Here is a 21,642-nt window from a genome sequence, read left to right on the forward strand (position 1 = left end):
TGAGGCAGACACATGACACTCCAGTGCAGCAAGCTTGCAATATTCATCAGACAACTTTCCCCATTGGAATGGTACTTGCTTTTTCACTCTATGATGCTGATGTCAAGCCCAAAAGCAAGCGGGTGGTCCATCAGCAGGCAAAGGCCCTAACATCAATGGTGTACTTCTTCTTCTTGCCGTGTATGTCTTCTGTTGTTGAATGCCCAGGCCCATGAGACCCAGGCACAGCTTGTGTTTTCTATGGTGACAAGGGAAGACTGCCATTCACAAGACACAATGCACTGCCTCCAGACAGGAGTGTGACAGTGGCAGGCACAGAGGGCAGGTCTGTTGCTCTGATGCACCAAGTCTTACAGGGTGAACTTAATGCAAGAGCTGGCTTCTCCACCCCTCATCCCTTCTTGAAACTTTGTCAGCAGCTGGTAGCGCCCAGTCGTCACATCATCTAGCATTGCCCTGGTGTCATGGTAGTACTACTGATCTCCAAATGAATCTGTCTCAAAATTTACAGTTATTCATAATGCTATGGGGTGCATTTGTTGCAGTAATGCCAAGCACTTGGTCACATAGCTCATAACATGGCCCTTGCCCTGATGTGATGACAACATTCTGCCCACTCTGGCTATTATTACTGTACGGTGCAGGTTTCACAGAGAATGGCTAGTTCATCTTGCATTCCTTTTGTACATATCTTGGTATAACCTACATGCTGCTGCACATGCTCTACAGCAGTTTCTTACAAATTTTTACAAGTTTCACCCAAAACTAGGTAGTGATGCTACAAAACTTACAAGTTCGTTGTGCATTTAAACCAGATGCTCATCCATTGTCTCCTTGCAAAGGCTAATACCATTAATAAATAAAGACTAGCTCAAATCAAAACTGGCTGAATTACATTAATGAGGGTTACTGAACACATGAAGTGATGTGACTGAGCAACAGCTATGGTTTAACCACCTCATGGACTGCAGATTACAGACCCATCACTAACCATGGAGTGATTTGGAAAACGTGGCAGCCACTATCCGAAAACACAAGTCCAATTCAGTCCATGCAAATAGCAGCAGTGGCAGTAATTCACTTTGTAGAGGCAGAATTGGATTATAGCAGCTATCAAAGGAAAAACTGAGGGCAAGCCAGCTGTCAGGTCACCTTATATTGGTTGATATGGAATTTCATGTGAACAGCCTGCAATATCACAGATATTGCAGGCTGTTTGCAGAAATTGACCTCACAGATGTGTAGCTGCAACTTTTACTTAGCAAGTAATCACAGGAGCTTACAGTCATCTGTAATCTCTTCGGAATGCATAAATGCAAATGTTTCCATGTGGCATTTATAGCACATGTCTATATTTAAACATTTCTGAAAACAGTAAACCCTGCATATGCTTAAATGTACCAATTATTTGGATGATATTGTCATCTGTGACACAGACCAGCACATAAAGAACTTGTGCATGGTTTTTGCAAGGCTACAGAATACTGGTTTGAAAGGCAGATCCAACAGATAAAAATGTTTCAAAATAACAGGTAGAGTATGTGGGCCATATCCTAAGCACTGGTAGAATGTCACCTTTAATGCAACACTGATATGTTATGAAGTCCTACCTATTCCTAAAAAAAGTTACCTAGCAGCAGACCTTCTTAGGAAAGACTATTAAGATGCTAAGTTTATACCAAATGCCATTCAAATAGTGATTTGATCAAAGTGTCTCCAATGGTAAGGCATTCTCTTTCAATGGTCATCTGTATTTGATACAGCATACAGATTCTCATGACTTATATCCTTGACAAACAGTTATAAGTCACTGCAGACACTCAATCAGAACTATGATTTTCAATGAAGATGTCAGTAGCAAACGCTAAACCATGCCCAACACATGACTGAAGCTCCTGTGACAGTGTGTAGTATGAAGAACTTCAGTATATACTTATATTGGGGAAAATTTTATAATATGACCAAACACAAATCAGTACTTGTCATATTTAACACTTATGACAAAATCTCACTGAGAAAAGTACAAATGTTACCATCCTGGTGAATAATACTCTGAAGAGCTTTACCATTATCAGATTCATTATAAACCAGTCGACAAATATATGACTGTAGATGCCCTAACTAGGCTCCCAGTGTAACCCAATAACATCTTGGATTGCCAAGAAATTGTTTGATTTCAAATGCTGACCGATTTAAGTATTTGTGGCCACTGCTCTAGCACAAGCTACTGTTAGTGACCCAGTGGTAGACAATGTTTAGCTTGGCCTACTAAGATTTTGCACTTCTCTAGTCTTTGTGTATTTTATGAGTAATTACATGTTTTATTGTTAAATTGTTCAGTTCTTCTTCTTCTTGCCAAACAAATATGTCTGGCTGACACTGTATGGCTTATTTGTGAGTGTACACTGTGTGTTAAAAATTAAACTGTATCATGCAGAATTTTCAAGATGTGGCCTACACACTCCCCTATGTAAGATTGGCACATGGGCTATGTGGACACTTTGTTCAACAGAATTTCTCTTATCATGATTAACATTCTATAAAAATTCTGTACTTAGTCACTATGAATAGCATCACCACAGCTGAGAATTGCAGTCACAGTTCTGTCCTGAATCTTTGCCATAAAATAACTTCCTTGTATAGTAATTACTAGAAATGGTCCTCAATTCGAAGCAAACAAAATTTAATCTTTTTATTAGTGAGATGGCAATGGGCATCAGCAATCACCTCCATTTCACCCACCAAATAATAGCAATGTATAACAACCTCTTCATGCATTCATACAAGAAATTACTGTTCAGAAACCAGATCAGCAGATGTTGATGTTACACTCATTTTCAACCCTTGCCATGCTGCCTCACATCTGTATGGTGTTAACCTGGCATAGGCTCTTTGTGGTTGACAACCTATGAACCCATAATCACTGCTGTTTCCTGAGGCTTCCCTCTGCCAGTGGAGTAAATAATGTTAGAACTTTCTATTTTTTAATGAATGTGAATTTTGATTTCATGCCTATGTCTGTTGGCAACCTATTAAAAACTTTTGTATCAGAGTATCCTCCCCCATGAGCCATGGACCTTTTCGTTGGTGGGGAGGCTTGCATGCCTCAGCGATACATATAGCCGTATCGTAGGTACAACCACAATGGACGGGTATCTGTTGAGAGGCCAGACAAACGTGTGGTTCTTGAAGAGGGGCCGCAGCCTTTCCAGTAGTTGCAGGGGCAACAGTCTGGATGATTGACTGATCTGGCCTTGTAACACTAACCAAAATGGCCTTGCTGTGCTGGTACTGTAAACAGCTGAAAGCAAGGGGAAACTACCGCCATCATTTTTCCCGAGGGCATGAAGCTTTACAGTATGATTAAATGGTGATAGCGTCCTCTTGGGTAAAATATTCCAGCGGTAAAATAGTCCCCCATTCGGATCTCCAGGCAGGGACTACTGAAGAGGACGTTGTTATCAGGAGAAAGAAAACTGGTGTTCTACAGATCGGAGCGTGGAATGTCAGATCCCTTAATGGGGCAGGTAGGTTAGATAATTTAAAAAGGGAAATGGATAGGTTAAAATTAGATATAGTGGGATTAGTAAAGTTCAGTGGCAAGAGGAACAAGACTTTTGGTCAGGTGCATACATTGTTATAAATACAAAATCAGATAGAGGTAATGCAGGAGGGGGTTTAATAATGAATAAAAAAATGGAGTGCGGGTAAGCTACTACAAACAGCATAGTGAACACATTATCGTGGCCAAGATAGACATGAAGCCCACGCCTAATAGAGTAGTACAAATTTATATGACAACTAGCTCTGCAGATGACGAAGAAATTGAAATGTATTAGGAGATAAAAGAAATTATTCAGATAGTGAAGGGAGACAAAAATTTTATAGTCATGGGTGACTGGAATTTGATAGTAGGAAAAGGGAGAGAAGGAAACGTAATAGGTGAACATGGATTGGGGGTAAGAAATGAAAGACGAAGCCACCTGGTAGAATTTTGCACAGAGCACAACTTAATCATAGCTAACACTTGGTTCAAGAATCATAAAAGAAGGTTGTATGCATGGAAGAAGCCTGGAGATACTGATAGGTTTCAGATAGATTATATAATGGTAAGACAGATATTTAGGAACGAGGTTTTAAATTGTAAGACATTTCCAGGGGCAGATGTGAACTCTGACCACAATCTATTGGTTATGAACTGTAGATTAAAACTGAAGAAACTGCAATAAGGTGGGAATTTAAGGAGATGGGTCCTGGATAAACTGACTAAACCAGAGGTTGTGCAGAGTTCAGGGAGAGTATAAGGGAAAAATTGACAGGAATGGGGGAAAGAAATACAGTAGAAGAAAAATGGGTAGCTCTGAGGGATGAAGTAGTGAAGGCAGCAGAGGATCAAGTAGGTAAAAATACTAGGGCTAGTAGAAATCCTTGGGTAACAGAAGAAATTTTGAATTTAATTGATGAAAGGAGAAAATATAAAAATGCAATAAATGAAGCAGGCAAAAAGGAATACAAACGTCTCAAAAATGAGATAGGCAGGAAGTGCAAAATGGCTAAGCAGGAATGGCTAGAGCATAAATGTAAGGATGTAGAGGCTTATCTCACTAGGGGTTAGGTAGATCCTGCCTACAGGAAAATTAAATAGACCTCTGGAGAAAAGAGAACCACTTTTATGAATATCAAGAGCTCAGATGGGAACCCAAATCTAAGCAAAGAAAGGAAAGCAGAAAGTTGGAAGGAGTATATAGAGGGTCTATACAAGGGTGATGTACTTGAGGACAGTATTATGGAAATAAATGAGGATGTAGATGAAGATGAAATTGGAGATACGATACTGCTAGAAGAGAATGACAGAGCACTGAAAGACCTGAGTCGCAACAAGGCCCCGGGAGTAGACAACATTCCATTAGAACTACTGACAGCCTTGGGAGAGCCAGTCCTGACAAAACTCTACCATCTGGTGAACAACATGTATGACAGAGACGAAATACTGTCAGACTTCAAGAAGAACATAGTACTTCCAATCCCAAAGAAAGCAGGTGTTGACAGATGTGAAAATTACCGAACTATCAGTTTAATAAGTCACAGCTGCAAAATACTAATGCGAATTCTTTACACACGAATGGAAAAACTGGTAGAAGCATACCTCGGGGAAGATCAGTTTGGATTCCGTAGAAATATTGGAACACTTGAGGCAATACTGACCTTACGACTCACCTTAGAAGAAAGATTAAGAAAAGGCAAACCTACATTCCTAGCATTTGTAGACTTAGAGAAAACTTTTGACAATGTTGACTGGAAAACTCTCTTTCAAATTCTAAAGGTGGCAGGGGTAAAATACAGGGAGCAAAAGGCTATTTACTATTTGTACAGAAACCAGATGGCAGTTATAAGAGTCAAGGGGCATGAAAGGGAAGCAGTGATTGGGAAGGGAGTGAAACAGGGTTGTAGCCTCTCCCCGATGTTATTCAATCTGTATATTGAGCAAGCAGTAAAGGAAACAAAAGAAAAATTCGGAGTAGGTATTAAAATCCATGGAGAAAAAACAAAAACTTTGAGGTTTGCCAATGACATTGTAATTCTGTCAGAGACAGCAAAGGACTTGGAAGGGCAGTTAATCAGAATGGACAGTGTCTTGAAAGGAGGATATAAGATGAACATCAACAAAAACAAAACAAGGATACTGGAATGTAGTCAAATCAAGTCTGGTGATGCTGAGGGAATTAGATTAGGAAATGAGACACTTAAAGTAGTAAAGGAGTTTTGCTATTTGGGGAGCAAAATAACTGATGATGGTCGAAGTAGAGAGGATATAAAATGTAGATTGGCAATGGCAAGGAAAGCGTCTCTGAAGAAGGGAAATTTGTTAACATAGAATATAGATTTAAGTCTCAGTAAGTCATTTCTGAAAGTATTTGTATGGAGTGTAGGCATGTATGGAAGTGAAACGTTGACGATAAATAGTTTGGACAAGAAGAGAATAGAAGCTTTCGAAATGTGGTGCTACAGAAGAATGCTGAAGATTAGACGGGTAGATCACATAACTAATGAGGAGGTATAGAATAGGATTTGGGAGAAGAGGAGTTTGTGGCACAACTTGACTAGAAGAAGGGATCAGTTGGTAGGACATGTTCTGAGGCATCAAGGGATCACCAGTTTAGTATTGGATGGCAGTACGGAGGGTATAAATTGTAGAGCGAGACCAAGAGACATATACACTAAGCAGATTCATAAGAATGTAGGTTGCAGTAGGTACTGGGAGATGAAGAAGCTTGCACAGGATAGAGTAGCATGGAGAGCTGCATCAAACTGTCTCAGGACTGAAGACCACAACAACAACAATCAGAGTATAAAACTTCTGCCTTAATCCTAGACAGGAACACACAGTCTGCATGGAAAATGCTTTACTCTTAGTAGTATGGTTCTAAATTTCACAGTTCATGCTAAATGCACTGTTATTAATAACCCAAATGCACAATCTATAATTCTATAACAGTACTGAGTGAAAATATGCAAACAACACTATGTATACCATCAGCAGATCATCATAGCAAGAGACAAATGAATTTGTTGTTATCCAAGTACTGGTGCTACTCAGTTTGTTATTTAAATAGATATTAAAGTGAGAGTCAACAGAAATTTGTCCAAGAGGGAGCAAGACTTCAGAAGTGCCATTTGTTAAAAATAATGGATTAGTTGAGTCAGCCTAGGACTGGACCAAAATGGGCATCATTTCCCCCTGGTTTGCACATAGGTGTGTAGCCATTATAACTAGACTCCAGAACTCATAAGTCTGTAGCTGGATGTTGCACTGGGTTGCATCCTATATAATTTAAGAAGAGCCAAACATCTTTTGGACCTTTATATTTCACCAATTTTTCCTCCCTTCCAATGCACAAATTGATATGTCTTCTGCATTTTGGTTCATATGTGAAGTATAGCAGAATACACCTACAGTGTAGCATGCTTGTTTTCTTCATAGTCCGCTACAATCACTCTACCATGTGAAATGGAGTGAAGTCTCGCAAGCCTTGATGGATCAAGTGTAATTCGATTGTTGAAATTAAGATGTGCAACAAGCAGGGCTCATCATGTGGTAACTGGGGACAGGTGTCAGGCAGGCACACTGCAGTCATGTTTCTGCTGAACTAGACTTTGAGTTGGGTCGATTTTCGGGGAAGACCGAACAGCGAGGTCATCAGTCTCATAGGATTATGGAAGGATGGGGAAGGAATCTGGCTGTGCTCCTTCAAATAAGTCATCCTGGCATTTGCCTGAAGTGATTTAAGGAAATCACAGAAAACTTAAATCATTATGGCTGGCCATGGGATTGAATCGCCGTCCTTCCGAATGCGAGTCCAGTGTGCTCTAGATGTTGAACTGTTCCTTTCTGTTGCTTGTGAAGTGCTATACACAGAGGTGAGACACAGAAGAAAGGGTACACTATTTCAGTAATGTCGTGTGAAGATTCACACCCCTAAGATTGCAAAACAATGGGTAAACTATGACAATGACAAGAAAGTGTTGTAGTTTTCCTATGAACAACCTGATAACCTAGCAATGTAGTGTTTACTTGAGACACAACATTCCTCCTTGCAGTTGGCAATGCTTAACCTGCAGCTGAGTAGAATCAGAGATAATCATTTCTAGAAATATGTGAAATTCTTAAATTACTAAAAAATGTAGCCACCACCCTCCAGCCCTCGCATTCACCTATGCCCAACGATGAATTTAGCATGTGGTGTTACATTTAGTGTTTATCCAATGGCGTTTCTGGCATGTAAAAGTAATTATCATTTGTTGTGATGGACTGTGACTCAAACCAGAATCTTACCTTTTGTGAGCAATGCCCTTTCCTACTGAGCTATCTATGCATAACTCACAATCTGTTCTCACAGCTTCAATTCTGCCAGTACCTCACCCATACTTTCCAAACTGGACAGAAGCTCTCCTGCATATTTTGCAGGAGTAGCTCTCCTGGAAGGACTATTACAGAGAAATGACCTAGACATGCCTAAGAGACTGGTTCTGTTATATATATTTCTGTTTGCAGTGGAGTGTGTTTTGTATTAAAACTTTCTGACAGATTAAAACTGTATGATGGACTGAGAGACAAATGTGAAACCTTGTCCTCACTGAGAATGCTACTACTGAATGAACTATCGAGGCACAACTCATTACCAATCCTCACAGATTCAATTCTGTCAGTACCACACTCCTGTTTTCCAAAATACACAGAAGCTTTCCAGCATACCTTGTGACTACGAGTTTTGAAACAAAGGATCTTGTGAAGAAATTGTTTAGCCACAGCTTATGGGTCTTTATCCAGAATAAACCTTCTACTCTACAGTGAGGGTACACTGTTTTGAAACTTCTTTACAGTCTATAACTCTGCGTCAGAGCAAAATTCAACCTTGAACCTTGTCTTTCATGGACAATGATCTCAACAACTGAACTATGCAGGGACAGCTAACAACCTATACTAACAGCTTGAGTTCTGCTGATCATTAAGAAGCTGTTGTCAGAAAGGTGGTTCAATATTCTGTTATAAGCTACGTTTAAAAAAGTTTGAAAATGTCAAAAAGAGGGAGATGGTCCATAATTAGAGATCACCTTTATGCACTTTGTCATTGACAGCCCTATCGTAGGATCTATACATGAAAGAGATCAATAAGTTGGAAGAAGAGTGTAACTGTCAGAAAAAAGCTTCTGTTGGCTATACTAACAAATAACTATAATAAATTTGTTTTGCTAGGAAGGCTATATGTGAACATACTATAAGTATCAGAACAGGTAGTGCTTTAAAAACTGATACACTTTTCCAGTTATTCATGGTAGTTTCTGTTAATCCATTACTGCTGACTTCATATTTTCTTGAAAAAGCAGACACTTTTTAAAGCTTTATGAATGGAAAATACCATCTGGATCATTATTTTATCATTAATGGTGATCATTTTTATCTGACTGACAGATAACCTTCAGACCTAAGTTGGTAAAGAAATAATGAGGTGTAATTATATAAAAATTACATGACTGTAACACTATAAATAACCTAAGAGCACCATGAACTTATTCATATCTAGTGCAGCAATGTGCAGTATGTGAGTTGTAGTAAGAATGTAACATAAAACTACATAAAAAAAGTACAGATAGTGAAATAGGGAAGACACGTATTCAGTCATATGACAAGTGCAAAAGTCATCCATACATCAGTAAGCAGTTCCTTGAATAGTGTAAATGAGATTCCTCCATCAGAAAATAAAGAGAATAATTAGAATAAAAAGTATGTTAACTTAGTACATTTAATTTTATACAAGGTGTACAACTGTGCTTCCACTGTTTGCTGATAGGTGGCGACAACGGTAAGTAGCGGTTGAAAGAAACAGATCGTAGACATCAGGCAGTTAGCTTGGACCTTGGTCAACATAACCTCATTCAGACATTAGTCAGTTTGTGTCTGCATCATAAAGTTGTACTTGATTGAAAATGTCAGTTTACGGGAATAATTCTCGTCATCTGCAAGAGGTGTTACTGTTTTATCTCAATATGAAGAAAACAGTGGTTGAGTCTCATCGAATGCTCTCAAGTACATATGGTAAGGATGCTACTAGTGAAAGAACATATCATGAGTGGTTTCAATGCTTCAAGAACGGTGATTTTAACATCATAGACCACCATAGTGGTGGAAGAGAGAATGTTTTCAAAAATGGAGAATTGGAGACATTGCTGAGTGAAGACTCATGCCAAACTCCAGAAGAATTGGCATGGCTAGTGGGAGTGACACAGAAAGCTATTTCAAAATGTCTCAAGGCTATGGGCATGATTCAGAAAGAAGGAACTTGGGTCCTGCGTGAGGTGAAACCAAGAGACATTGAACGGTGTTTGTGTGTTTGTGAACAGTTGCTTCAGAGGCAAAAATGGAAGGGATTTCTGCATTGCATTGTGACTGGGGATGAAAAATGGGTTCATTATGATAACCCTAAATGCAAAAAAAAAAAAAAAACATCGAGATATCCTGGCCATGCTTCCACATCAACGGCAAAACCGAATATTCACGGCTCCAAGATCATGCTTTGCATTTGGTGGGACCAGCTCAGCCTCATGTACTATGAGGTGTTAAAACCAAGTGAAACAAACACAGGTGCTTGTTATCGAATGCAATTAATGCATTTGAGCAGAGCATTAAAAGACAAATGGCCACAATACAGTGAAGGGCACAATAAAATGTTTTTGCAGCACGACAACACTCGACTCCACATTAGAAAAGAGGTCAAAACGTACTTGGAAACATTAAGATGAGATCTCTTGGATTGATTTTTGGATCACTTCAAAAGATGAACAATTTTCCTGACGCGGGATTTACACACTGCCCGAAAGATGGGAGAAAGTAGTGGCCAGCAGTGGAAAATACTTTGAATGATACATGTGTAACCAATTTGTTTCATTAAAGCCTCAAATGTTGGTGAAAAAATGGTGGAAGCAAAGTTTTACACCGTGTATGTTGTATTACAAGATAAAAGTAAAAAATACAACCACAGGAAAAAAGGTTACAGTAAATTGTACAGTGTGTGTTTATGCATCAGTTAGCACAAGGTTCGATGTGGGTTTTAATCTTTCTTGAAGCCTACATAAATGGCCCTTTCATTGTCTTTAACGGATTGTTCAGAATTTATAATGCTTGTGATGAAAGTGTAAGGGATCTTAATTAAACATTAATGATAACTCAAAATACAATAAACAATTTAAATATTTATTTCACAAAAAGTCATCTAATGCCTGTGTGGAAAACACACATTGATGGTCTTACATTAAATGCAAGATTATATCAGAAGGTCATTGATGCCCAACTGAATAATGAGCTATAATAATGGCAACATGTGAATAACATAACATACATGCTCATTCTAGCATGTTTCATTCTTAGTAGTAGTTAATATTCTGCTCATGTTAGACAATAGTGCTGGCTTTTTAACATACTTTTATTCCCTGTTACATTATGGAATTTTCTTCTGAGGCATTCTTGCCAAACCAAATGAGGTATTTATTCAGCAAAAGTGAGCAGTACAAAAACTTTGTAAGGTAGATAACTGCAAATCTTCCAAGACTCCTTTAAAAATTTTCCCATTGCATCTCCATAATGACTCTTGTTGCTGATAATTAAAAAAAATTGAATTCCCTACAAATTCTGACTTAAATTAAAGTCATAACATATTAGCTACCATTTCTACAAATTATATAATTACATAGATTCAGTGAATGTAAATTGTTCTTAGCTTCATGACAAGCAGCAATGTTCATTGTAAGTGGGCCTCTGAACTTCATATTATGTGAGAAATATTCATGTGGTTATTATTCATGTGGTTATTATTCATGTGGTAATTATATGATTACATTGCCTCAGTGATTTTAAATTGCTCTTAGCTTGATGACAAGCAGCAATTTTTATTGTAAATAGGCCTCTAAAATTCTTATTCTGTGCTAAATATTTTTGTGGTCATGTTAATGTATGCATTAACTATTTTCACATCCCTGAATGTTCTCCTTCATGATAGGATCTATGGAACACAATGAGTGAATGAAAGGATTTGAGGGTGATAAGAGGGGAGGGGGGTGAAGTAGCTTATTTAAAAACTTTCATAGTAGAGTGTATAATGCATAATTACTTTTCCTCTTTAATATAGTTTGCAAAGTTCATTACAGTTAACTTCAAAGATGTGGGCTGAGGCATTTGAGAATCATGCTACATTTTTATAAAGATGCACATGTGAATTAGTAATTTCTGCCCACCATCTTTTATGTATTGTATGAATAGAAATTCAGCATAAACTTTTTTGCTTCATTTGCGAGTTTAACTTCTTTGTTGGTCAGAATTTTCATATTGTTGGGTCAGTGATCAAAAAATTTTGTGGCAGCAATGTTCACACCTTCTTGCATTAAAGACAACCTTAATGTGGAATAATGATGTCCATTTTCTTTTAGTATTCTCATTTCATAATTCTCTTGCTGACAGAGACTGGTTTGGCCATTGTAGTATTGATGGACATTACACATCAAGTAATGACCTGCCAGCCAAAATAATATTTGATAAATTTTTAAATGCATTCTTGACCCTATTTACCATAGTATTCCCATAAAGAAAATGAAAATAATGGACAGCAGCCAAAAATCCAGATCTCAAAACAGTCAAAATATATGGTACACTAAACAGCTGACAGATCTAAAGAGACAAGTTTTGTTGCTGTACAACATATACAATAGTATGAAGTCTGACTATGCCAAATCAGCCTATGTGGAATGCAGGAATGAATACAAAAAAGCCATCCTGCAAGCCAAAAAAACCTACAATGCCAACAGCATACATAATTCCACCAATAAATGCAATTGGAAAGTAATTAACAGTGCTACCACAGATACTAAAATAGACAAAATTAATATCCCACCTCAAACACTCAATGAGTTTTTTATTAATTCAGTGAAAGAAATAGGAGATGCAATTATAAAACCAGACATTAGTTCATCAGAGTTGCTCTTCCAAAATTGGGGTAGACAATCACAAGCAACATTCTCCGAAGTATCGCCTAGATTTGTACAAGGGGTCATAAAACAACTGAAATCATCTGATAGCTTAGATATATATGGCATATCATGCAACCTGCTAAAAAAATGTGTGATGGCATTCTGTACCCTTTAACCCATTGCATAAACAAGTGCCTACTTGAGGGATATTTTCCTGATGAGTTAAAACTGTCTAGGATCGTCCCAGTATACAAAAAGGGAGATAAAGACTCTCCATTTAGTTACAGGCCTATTTCAATAGTACCCTCATTTTTCAAGGTAATATAATGCATCATGTACCAACAATTATCATCTCACTTTGAGAATCTAGGAATAATTAATGCTACACAATACGGGTTTAGGAAGAATCTGTCGACCATTGATGCAATCAACACTGTAGTCAGTTACATCCTCAAAGTTTTTAAGAACAAAGGCTTTGCTCAGGTCTCATTCTGTGACCTAAGCAAGGCCTTCGACTCTTTTGAGCACACGCCACTACTAGAGAAACTAGAATTCTACGGTATCAAAGTCTCAGACTATTAAAAGCTTATCTCAACAACCGTAAACAGGTAGTTTGTGTTGGTAAGGAAATGTCAAACATAGAAAATGTTAAAGTAGGTGTGCCTCAGGGAACTGTACTGGGCCCCTTCCTGTTTCTGTTAATGATCAATGACCTCCCCTTGTTTATTAGATCCACCACTGTATTGTATGCAGATGATACGACTTTTCTTCATAGCAGTAACAATCTTAATGATCTTAAAACCTGTGCTGAAAATACACTCACTCACACAACCTATTGGTTCAGAGCAAATGGTTCCCTGCTAAATGAAAATAAAACTCAGCAGATAATCTTCACTCTAAGAGACAAGCCACTATCTGATGACCCTAGTTCTGGTAAATTCCTGGGAGTTTATTTAGATGAAAAGTTATCCTGGGGCCAACATGCAAACTATATTAGTAGTAAGCTATCTAGAGTAATTTATTTATTAAGACAACTCAGAAATTGTGTACCGGAAACTTACATCAGATCATCTTATTTTGCATTTTTCCAAAGTATAATATCCTATGGCATTATCTTGTGTGGTAACTGTAGTCATATAGATGACATCCTATTATTGCAGAAGAAAGCCATTAGGATAATTACAAATTCTTCACATAAGGCTCACTGCAAATCCTTATTTACTAAACAAAAAATTATGACAGTAATAAACCTCTATATATACAATGTCTTAATCTTTACGAAGAAGAACCTACAAGATGTGAAACTTAGAGAAAATATACATTGTTACAACACAAGAAGCATCAAACACATATACACACCTTACCACAGATTATCAAAATCAATAAATAGCTATGAAATCGGAGGGCACAAACTATTTAATAAGCTGCCACATGCTATACAGGATCTTTGTGAACATACATTCAAAGAAAGACTGCATGAATGGTTTATTGCCCACCTGTTCTATGATATCAATGAATTCTTCAGCTGTAAAATGCAGTAATCCAACAGATGACCCACTGTACATTTATTGTAATATAAGCTAAAATATTTCAGTAGTCAATACCTTACCACACTGTATTATAAACTGTATCTTCATTTGACATTGTCAATTGCTGTAATGGCCTAAAGACAATAAAATCTTTATTATTAATATTATTATTGTTGTTGTTGTTGCTGTTCCTTTTGATCTGTACTGTGTTATTTACAACAAACTGTCTGCTTAGCTGGGTGGTAAAGTACTCGCCTCTCATGCAAGCAGGCATGGGTTTGATTCCCGGCTGGGTTGGAGATTTTCTCCACATGGGGCCTGGGTGTTGTATTGTCCTCATCATCATTTCATCCTCATCGCTGGCACGTAAGTCGCCCAATGTGGCATGAAATGAAATAAGACTTGCACTTGGCAGCCGAACTTCCCCGATTAGGGTCCTCCTGGCCAACAGTGCCATACAAACTTCATGAGGGAACATACATACTGTGAAGCAGTAGTCAAAACACATAACCCCTTAAACTGATCTCTATAAGATGATAGTGTGTGAGTGCCATTCATTTTATCTACAGCATTGAAAGCTTCCGTTATTATTTCCTCACTGTGTGTTGCATTTATCATTGGTTAAGTACAGATAGAAGTGCAGAAGTGAATATGTTATGTATTTTTAAAACTGAGAGTGAGACTATGGTCAGGAAACTACTCAATAATACTTTTATGAATATTGTTTACCACTTCTTCTTTTGTTGTATGTGTTTTTGTATTGATTAAAATACTAGTGTATCTACAAAAAGAACTTATTCTGTTTGTTTTATATTAGACATATGGTCATTAACATATATAAGAAACAATACTAGATGTTGCTGTTGTGTATATGTCATTGTTCTATAACTTGGCATATCATTAAAATACAAAAGAAATTAATATGATATGATTCTTGAGAATGGTTGGAATTCTCTCAGGTCTGGTCTTTGAATTTGTATAACGGCCACATTCATAGTTGTAACTATTATGAAATCAATATAAGTTCTAAAACTAAAACATTGCTGTGGAATCTGTGAACAGTGCAGTGTTTCATTTTGCAGATTAAAAATTCATATATGAAGATAATGGATTTTATAAACTCTTTCCTGAAAGGAGAATCAACAGCCCAAATTGCAGAATTGCTTGAAAACTTTGCTGAGAAGTATGACAAGGTAATCAATATTTTATTAATATGTAAGACAGTTTATTCCTGGTGTGCAATGGAAATATTGTGGAGTTATTAAAACATTAATAATTTTCTTTCTTCACAGTTTATGAAAGATTTAAATGTGGCAATCAGGAAGCATATTGTAGACTTGTGGGATAAGACCACTGTATTTCTTTTTGAATGTTGGAATAAGTTCCTCCGAACATTTGAACCTAGTTTCGTAACATTTGCTCATTATGTGGAGACAGCTGCGTTGGAAGTAAGCAATGAAATTTTAGGTAATGTTGATTATCCCTATGTTATAATTTTTCTATAACAACCTACTTTCTTTAATTGGTAAATGTTACTGCATTTAATTTTTAGTGCATACTTTACCTATAACTGATGTGTAAATGTGGTGCATGAACACACAAGTCTTAACTTTCATTCAGATAATGATTTTTCACTTGCAAGCAGAAAACAGTAATGAATGGTGTGTCGTATGGCTCCAAATTATTGCACTCTTTTCGGTAATGTCTAGTGAATTTATGGTGGCTTGTGTGTGTGTGTGTGTGTGTGTGTGTGTGTGTGTGTGTGTGTGTGTGTGTGTGTGTGTGTGTGTGTGTGTGTAATGGAACTAAAAAAAGGGCAAAATGTTTGCACTGATTTTCCCATAATCTTCACACAAAATTAATTAGTGTATTCTGACTTCTTTTTTAAATTGTGAGCTGTTCCTGCTGGTACACATCATGCTACAAATTTCATTTCAGTAGATGTCTTTCATAATGTTTTGTACATATGTGTATTAGTGTCTATAGTAAAGTCATTTGCAGTTTCATTTCTGAAACACTCTCTGTTTAAAGAAAATTTGTTATTGTGCAGTAATCTATTTTGTAGATGCTGGTGATGTGTCAGAAGCCAACCCCTGTTGACACTTTCATAATGATAATAACTACACCTACATATATGTACTCTGCACGCCACTGTAGAATGCAGGGCAGACGATAGACCCTCCCCCCAAACCTGACAGTTCATTCATGAAACAAGGAAGACTGTATATACTAGATCCTGCAGAGGATTTTTTCCTTGGAAGTCTTTATACAGTTCCATACTGTCATCCAGCAAACAAACTCCATGTCTACCAAATTATGGGATAAATCTAGAAATGTACTGAAGTCTTCCAGTCAAACAGATATCTTAGGCCAGTTTTACTGTGAAGACATCAGAAGTGAAAATAAAATAGGGCACAGATCATGGAAGTGTGATGGGACTATTATTTTTCTTTATGAATGAGTTGGCAGATATTTGCAGCTATCTGAGGCTATTCACAGATGGCACAGTTTTGCATGGTAAGGTAACACCATTTCCAGTTTGTTACTGTATGTAGGAAGAGCATTTATTTCTTCTTAATAGATGAAGAGAACTGGTATCAATGGATTAAACATTTGGAATCACTCACAGGACTTAGCCACAGCCATATAATGTCTAGGGATAACTGACCAGAATGAATCAAAACGAAATGCATAAATATGGCTGTGGGAATGGCATATTCCCTTCTGAGATTAATAGAAAGTATCCAAAAAAAGTGTAATTCACACTCAAAGGATGGCACTGACAAAACTTTTTTGCCATCTGAGGCATTTACCAAGTTGAACGAAAAACCTTATAGAAAAACTCAGTTCACTTGTCAGTAATGAATGTCAAATCAAACACCTTGAGGCCCTCTAATTTACAAACTGTTATTTTATTGGGCTACCAGTTTCAGTAATATTTTACACCATCTTCAGGTCCCCTGACCGTTGTGTAGAAAGATTCCAACCTTGGTTTCAGCCAAAGTAGGGGCCAACATTCAAAGATTGGTATCTGTAGATTTCTGACTGATACAGCAGTTCTTTCCCACTCCTCAAAGAAATGCTCAGCATATCCCACAGTATGGAAAGATGTATAGGATAAATCAACAAAACAAAACTATATTTCTAAAGCATACTAAATGTTATGCTATAAGTAGATTAGCTGGCTCATGGATTAAATCCTACCAAACTAGGAGAAAGTAGAAGGTCATGTTGAATGACTCTGAGGGACACACTGTGTCATATAGCTGGGGATCTATTGGCTGTGGTGTTCCTCAAGGCTCTGTATTTGGCCCCATTCTCTTCCTCATCTTTATCAATGACCTTTTGTTGTGTACTAGCTTTAAAACTCATTTTATTCTCTTTGCTGATGACACCTCCATCCTTATCAACAAACCCTAAAAAAATAATCTTGAGGATTCCACCAGTATTGTCTTTAATTAAGTACTTAATTGGTTTGAAAATAATGAGTTATCACTAAATGTTAACTAGACCCAGCTTTTTCATTTCTAAGTAATTAAGAAAGTGGAGGATCAGTTAAGTATTAAATGTAATGGTAGGGAGTTAACTACAAGTTGAGTCATCCAAGTCCATAGGTGTACACATTGACAGCAATCTAAAATGATGTGAACATATTTTATAACTTCTCAAAAAACTCAGCTCATCAACATTTGCAATTCACTGTCTGTGACTCAGACACCACAAAAACTGCTTATTTCCATGCACTATTGTTGTATGGCATAGTTTTCTGGAATAATTGGCCACTTTTCAAAAAAGTATTCATTTCCCAAAAAAGAGTTATTTGAATAATGAGCAGAGTCTGACTAGACATTCTTGTAGAAACCTTTTTAGAAAATTAGGGGTACTGACAACTTCATTTTAATATATCTACTCCCTGTTATGTTTCATTGATAAAAATGAGCAGCTATACAAAACCAATGATTCATACCATACCCACAATACCAGGACAAAGATGGACCTCCATTATGAACTTGAAAACCTTAGTATTGTGTAGAAAGGATTCCATTACATGAGCTGCAAGGTGTTCAATGCTCTCTTGCCATCACTTAAATCACTTGTCCACGATCTTCCCAAATTTAAACAACAGCTCAAACGGTATCTAATAGATAATTCCTCTTATTCAGTTGAAGAATATTTTGATTGTGTTAACACTAATCAATTTTTTCTTTCAAATAAATCTGATGTGCTCTTATGCATTATGATAGTTGGAATCATTCTTAACATTACTATGTCTTTTATGTAGCTATTAAGATCTACCTATATTTTAACTTTTTTAAATGTAATTTTGTCTATACCAATTAATGTGTGTATTTTGTCTTATACTTATCTCTCTTCTTCCTAGAGAGTTTTTTATGTGTTCCTTTTGTATAGTTTGTAATAATCTGACATATTCTTCATCCATGTGAATGTATTGCTGTATTAGATTTATGGAATCTAAATAAATAAATAAAACAATACTCTCGAATTTTATCCACAGGTACTCCATATCTTCCTACTCAGATAAGATAGATTGATGGTGATTACTCATGTAATCTGCAGTCTGTTTCCTGTCACAATTCTAAGCAGAAATATTATTCTAAATATCTTAACATTCCTTTTAACACCTATTATCATTGATGCTACATTAGTAACAAACCTTTAAAACAAATTGTTTAAATACTTAGGTCTGAGACTGTGAATGAGCACATGAAACCTCTAGTAGGAGATGTGAATAGAAAGCTTGGATTTGTCAGTGTCCAACCTCATTATAAAGTAAATCCTATGGAAGACATTGCAGGAACTCAGTGATGCACTGGTGTGAGGAACTCAGTGATGCATTGCTTTGATTGTAACATGTTGCAAATCTCAGGTTTCATTTTTATAGGAAATTAAGTGAGAATTGTTGGAAGAAAGAAAACCTTGTTCTTGAGTAACCCTGTTCGCTAAATGTCAAGAACTCTTATTTGATGTAGACTGTGCAACAGATCTCCTGCCTCCATTGTACATCTTGTGTAGAGACAATGATGAAAAAAGAGAGTAAGGCACATGTGGAGGCATATGAGGTCTGTTTTCTGTCACTATATTCACAAAATGAACAGCACCAAGCATATCTAATACTGGTATGAAGTACTGTCCGACCTGCACTGTATTTTCACATGAGCAGTACATTTGTAAACGTTGATAAAAAAAATCGTACTGTACAACAGCATAGACAAAAAAGTATTTTAGATAAAACTGTAAACAGTATTGAAAATTCATGATATTGTTTCATAATACGGCACTGCTATTCTTTTATCCCAGTTATTGTTATTGTCTTCAGTCCAGCAACTGGCCTGATGCAGCTCTCCCTCTTACTCTATCCTGTGCAAGCCTCTTCATCTCCAAATAACTGCGGGGACCTACATTCTTCTGAACCTGCTTGCTTCATTTGTCTCTTGGTGTTCCTTTACAATTTTCATCGCCCCCCCCTTCCCCCCCCCCCTTTCCCCCTCACTCCCACCCCCACCACCCCTGCCACGCTCCCGCCACACACACATACATACACACTGCCCTCCACTACTAAACTGGTGATCCCTTAATGTCTCAGAATGTGTTCTATCAACCAACCCCTTTTTACAGTCAAGCTGTGCCATACATTTCTTTTCTCCTCATTTCTATTCATTACCTCCTCATTAGTTACAAGATCTGCCCATCTAATCTTTAATGTTCTTCTGCAGCAACACATTTCAAAAGATTCTATTCTTTTCTAGTCTGAACTGTTTAGCTTCCACATTTCACTTCCATACAGGGCTACACTCCAGACAAAACCTTCAGGAAAGGCTTCCTAACACTTAAATCTAATATTTGGCGACAACAAATTTCTCTTCTTCAGAAACACTTTCACCATTGCTAACATACAGTTTTTAGCCTCCCCATTTTAGCCATCATCAGTTGTTTTACAGCCCAAATAGCAAAACTGAATGTATATTGCTTCCTAATCTAATTCCCCAAGCAGCACCTGATTTAATTCAACTACATGCCATTACTCTTGTTTTGCTTTTGTAAGTGTTCATCTTATACCCCCTTTCCAAGACATTGTCCATTTCATTCAACTGCTCTTCCAAGTCCTTTGCTGTCTCTGACAATATTACAATCTCAACATCTACATTTACCTACATACATACATACACTACTGGCCATTAAAATTGCTACACCATGAAGATGATGTGCTACAGATGCGAAATGTAACCGAAAAGAAGAAGATGCTGCGATATGCAAATGATTAGCTATCCAGAGAATTCACACAAGGTTAGTGCCGATGGCAACACCTACAACGTGCTGACATGAAGAAACTTTCCAACTGATTTCTCGTTCACAAACAGCAGTTGACTGGCATTACCTGGTGAAACGTTGTTGTGATGCCTCGTGTAAGGAGGAGAAATGCGTACCATCACGTTTCCGACTTTGATATAGGTCGGATTGTAGCCTATAGCGATTGCAGTTTATCGTATCATGACAATGCTGCTCGCTTTGCTTGAGATCCAATGACTGTTTGCAGAATATGGAATTGGTGGGTTCAGGAGGGTAACACGGAATGCCGTGCTGGAGCCCAACAGCCTCGAATCAGTAGCAGTTGAGATGACAGGCATCTTATCCGCATGGCTGTAACAGATTGTGAAGCCACGTCTCAATCCCTGAGTAAACACATGGGGACGTTTGCAAGACAACAACCATCTGTAAAAACAGTTCAACAGCATTTGCAGCAGCATGGACTATCAGCTCGGAGACCGTGGCTGTGGTTACCCTTGACGCTGCATCACAGACAGGAGCATCTGCAATAGAGTACTCACGATGAACATGGCTGCACAAAAGGCAAAACGTCATTTTTTTGGATGAATCCAGGTTCTGTTTACAGCATCATGGTGGTCGCATCCGTGTTTGGCGACATGACGGTGAACGCACATTGGAAGCATGTACTCATCATCACCATAGTAGCGTATCACCCAGTGTGATGGTATGGGGTGCCTTTGGTTACACGTCTCGGTCACCTCTTGTTCGCATTGATGGCACTTTGAACAGTGGACATTGCATTGTAGATGTGTTACGACCCATGGCTCTACCCTTCATTCGATCCCTACGAAACCCTACATTTCAGCAGTATAATGCATGATCGCATGTTGCTGGTCCTGTATGGACCTTTCTGGATACAGAAAATGTTCAACTGCTGCCCGGGCCAGCACATTCTGCAGATCTCTCACCAATTGAAAACGTCTGGTCAATGGTGGCCGAGCAACTGGCTCGTCACAATACGCCAGTCACTACTGCTGATGAACTGTGGTACCGTGTTGAAGCTGCATGGCCAGCTGTACCTGTACACACCATCCAAGCTCTGTGTGACTCAATGCCCAGGCGTATCGAGGCCGTTATTACAGCCAGAGGTGGTTGTTCTGGGTACTGATTTCTCAGGATTTATGCACCTAAATTGCGTGAAAATGTAATCACATGTCAGTTCTAGTATAATATATTTGTCCAATGAGTACCTGTTTATCATCTGCATTTCTTCTTGGTGTAGCAGTTTTAATGGCCAGTAGTGTACGTA

General features: G+C 37.7%; 1 protein-coding gene across 1 annotated transcript in view; it reads left to right on the forward strand.

Annotated features, from left to right (window-relative positions):
- Positions 1-21,642, forward strand: part of LOC126249021 (uncharacterized) — a 712,654-nt gene that overhangs the window by 533,879 nt on the left and 157,133 nt on the right. Inside the window, exons 56-57 of the mRNA XM_049950623.1 lie at positions 15,128-15,238; positions 15,338-15,512. Coding sequence (XP_049806580.1) covers positions 15,128-15,238; positions 15,338-15,512 — 286 coding nt within the window. The remainder of the gene's footprint in view (positions 1-15,127; positions 15,239-15,337; positions 15,513-21,642) is intronic.

This window comes from Schistocerca nitens, chromosome 3 (assembly GCF_023898315.1).
Source record: "Schistocerca nitens isolate TAMUIC-IGC-003100 chromosome 3, iqSchNite1.1, whole genome shotgun sequence".
NCBI lineage: Eukaryota > Metazoa > Arthropoda > Insecta > Orthoptera > Acrididae > Schistocerca > Schistocerca nitens.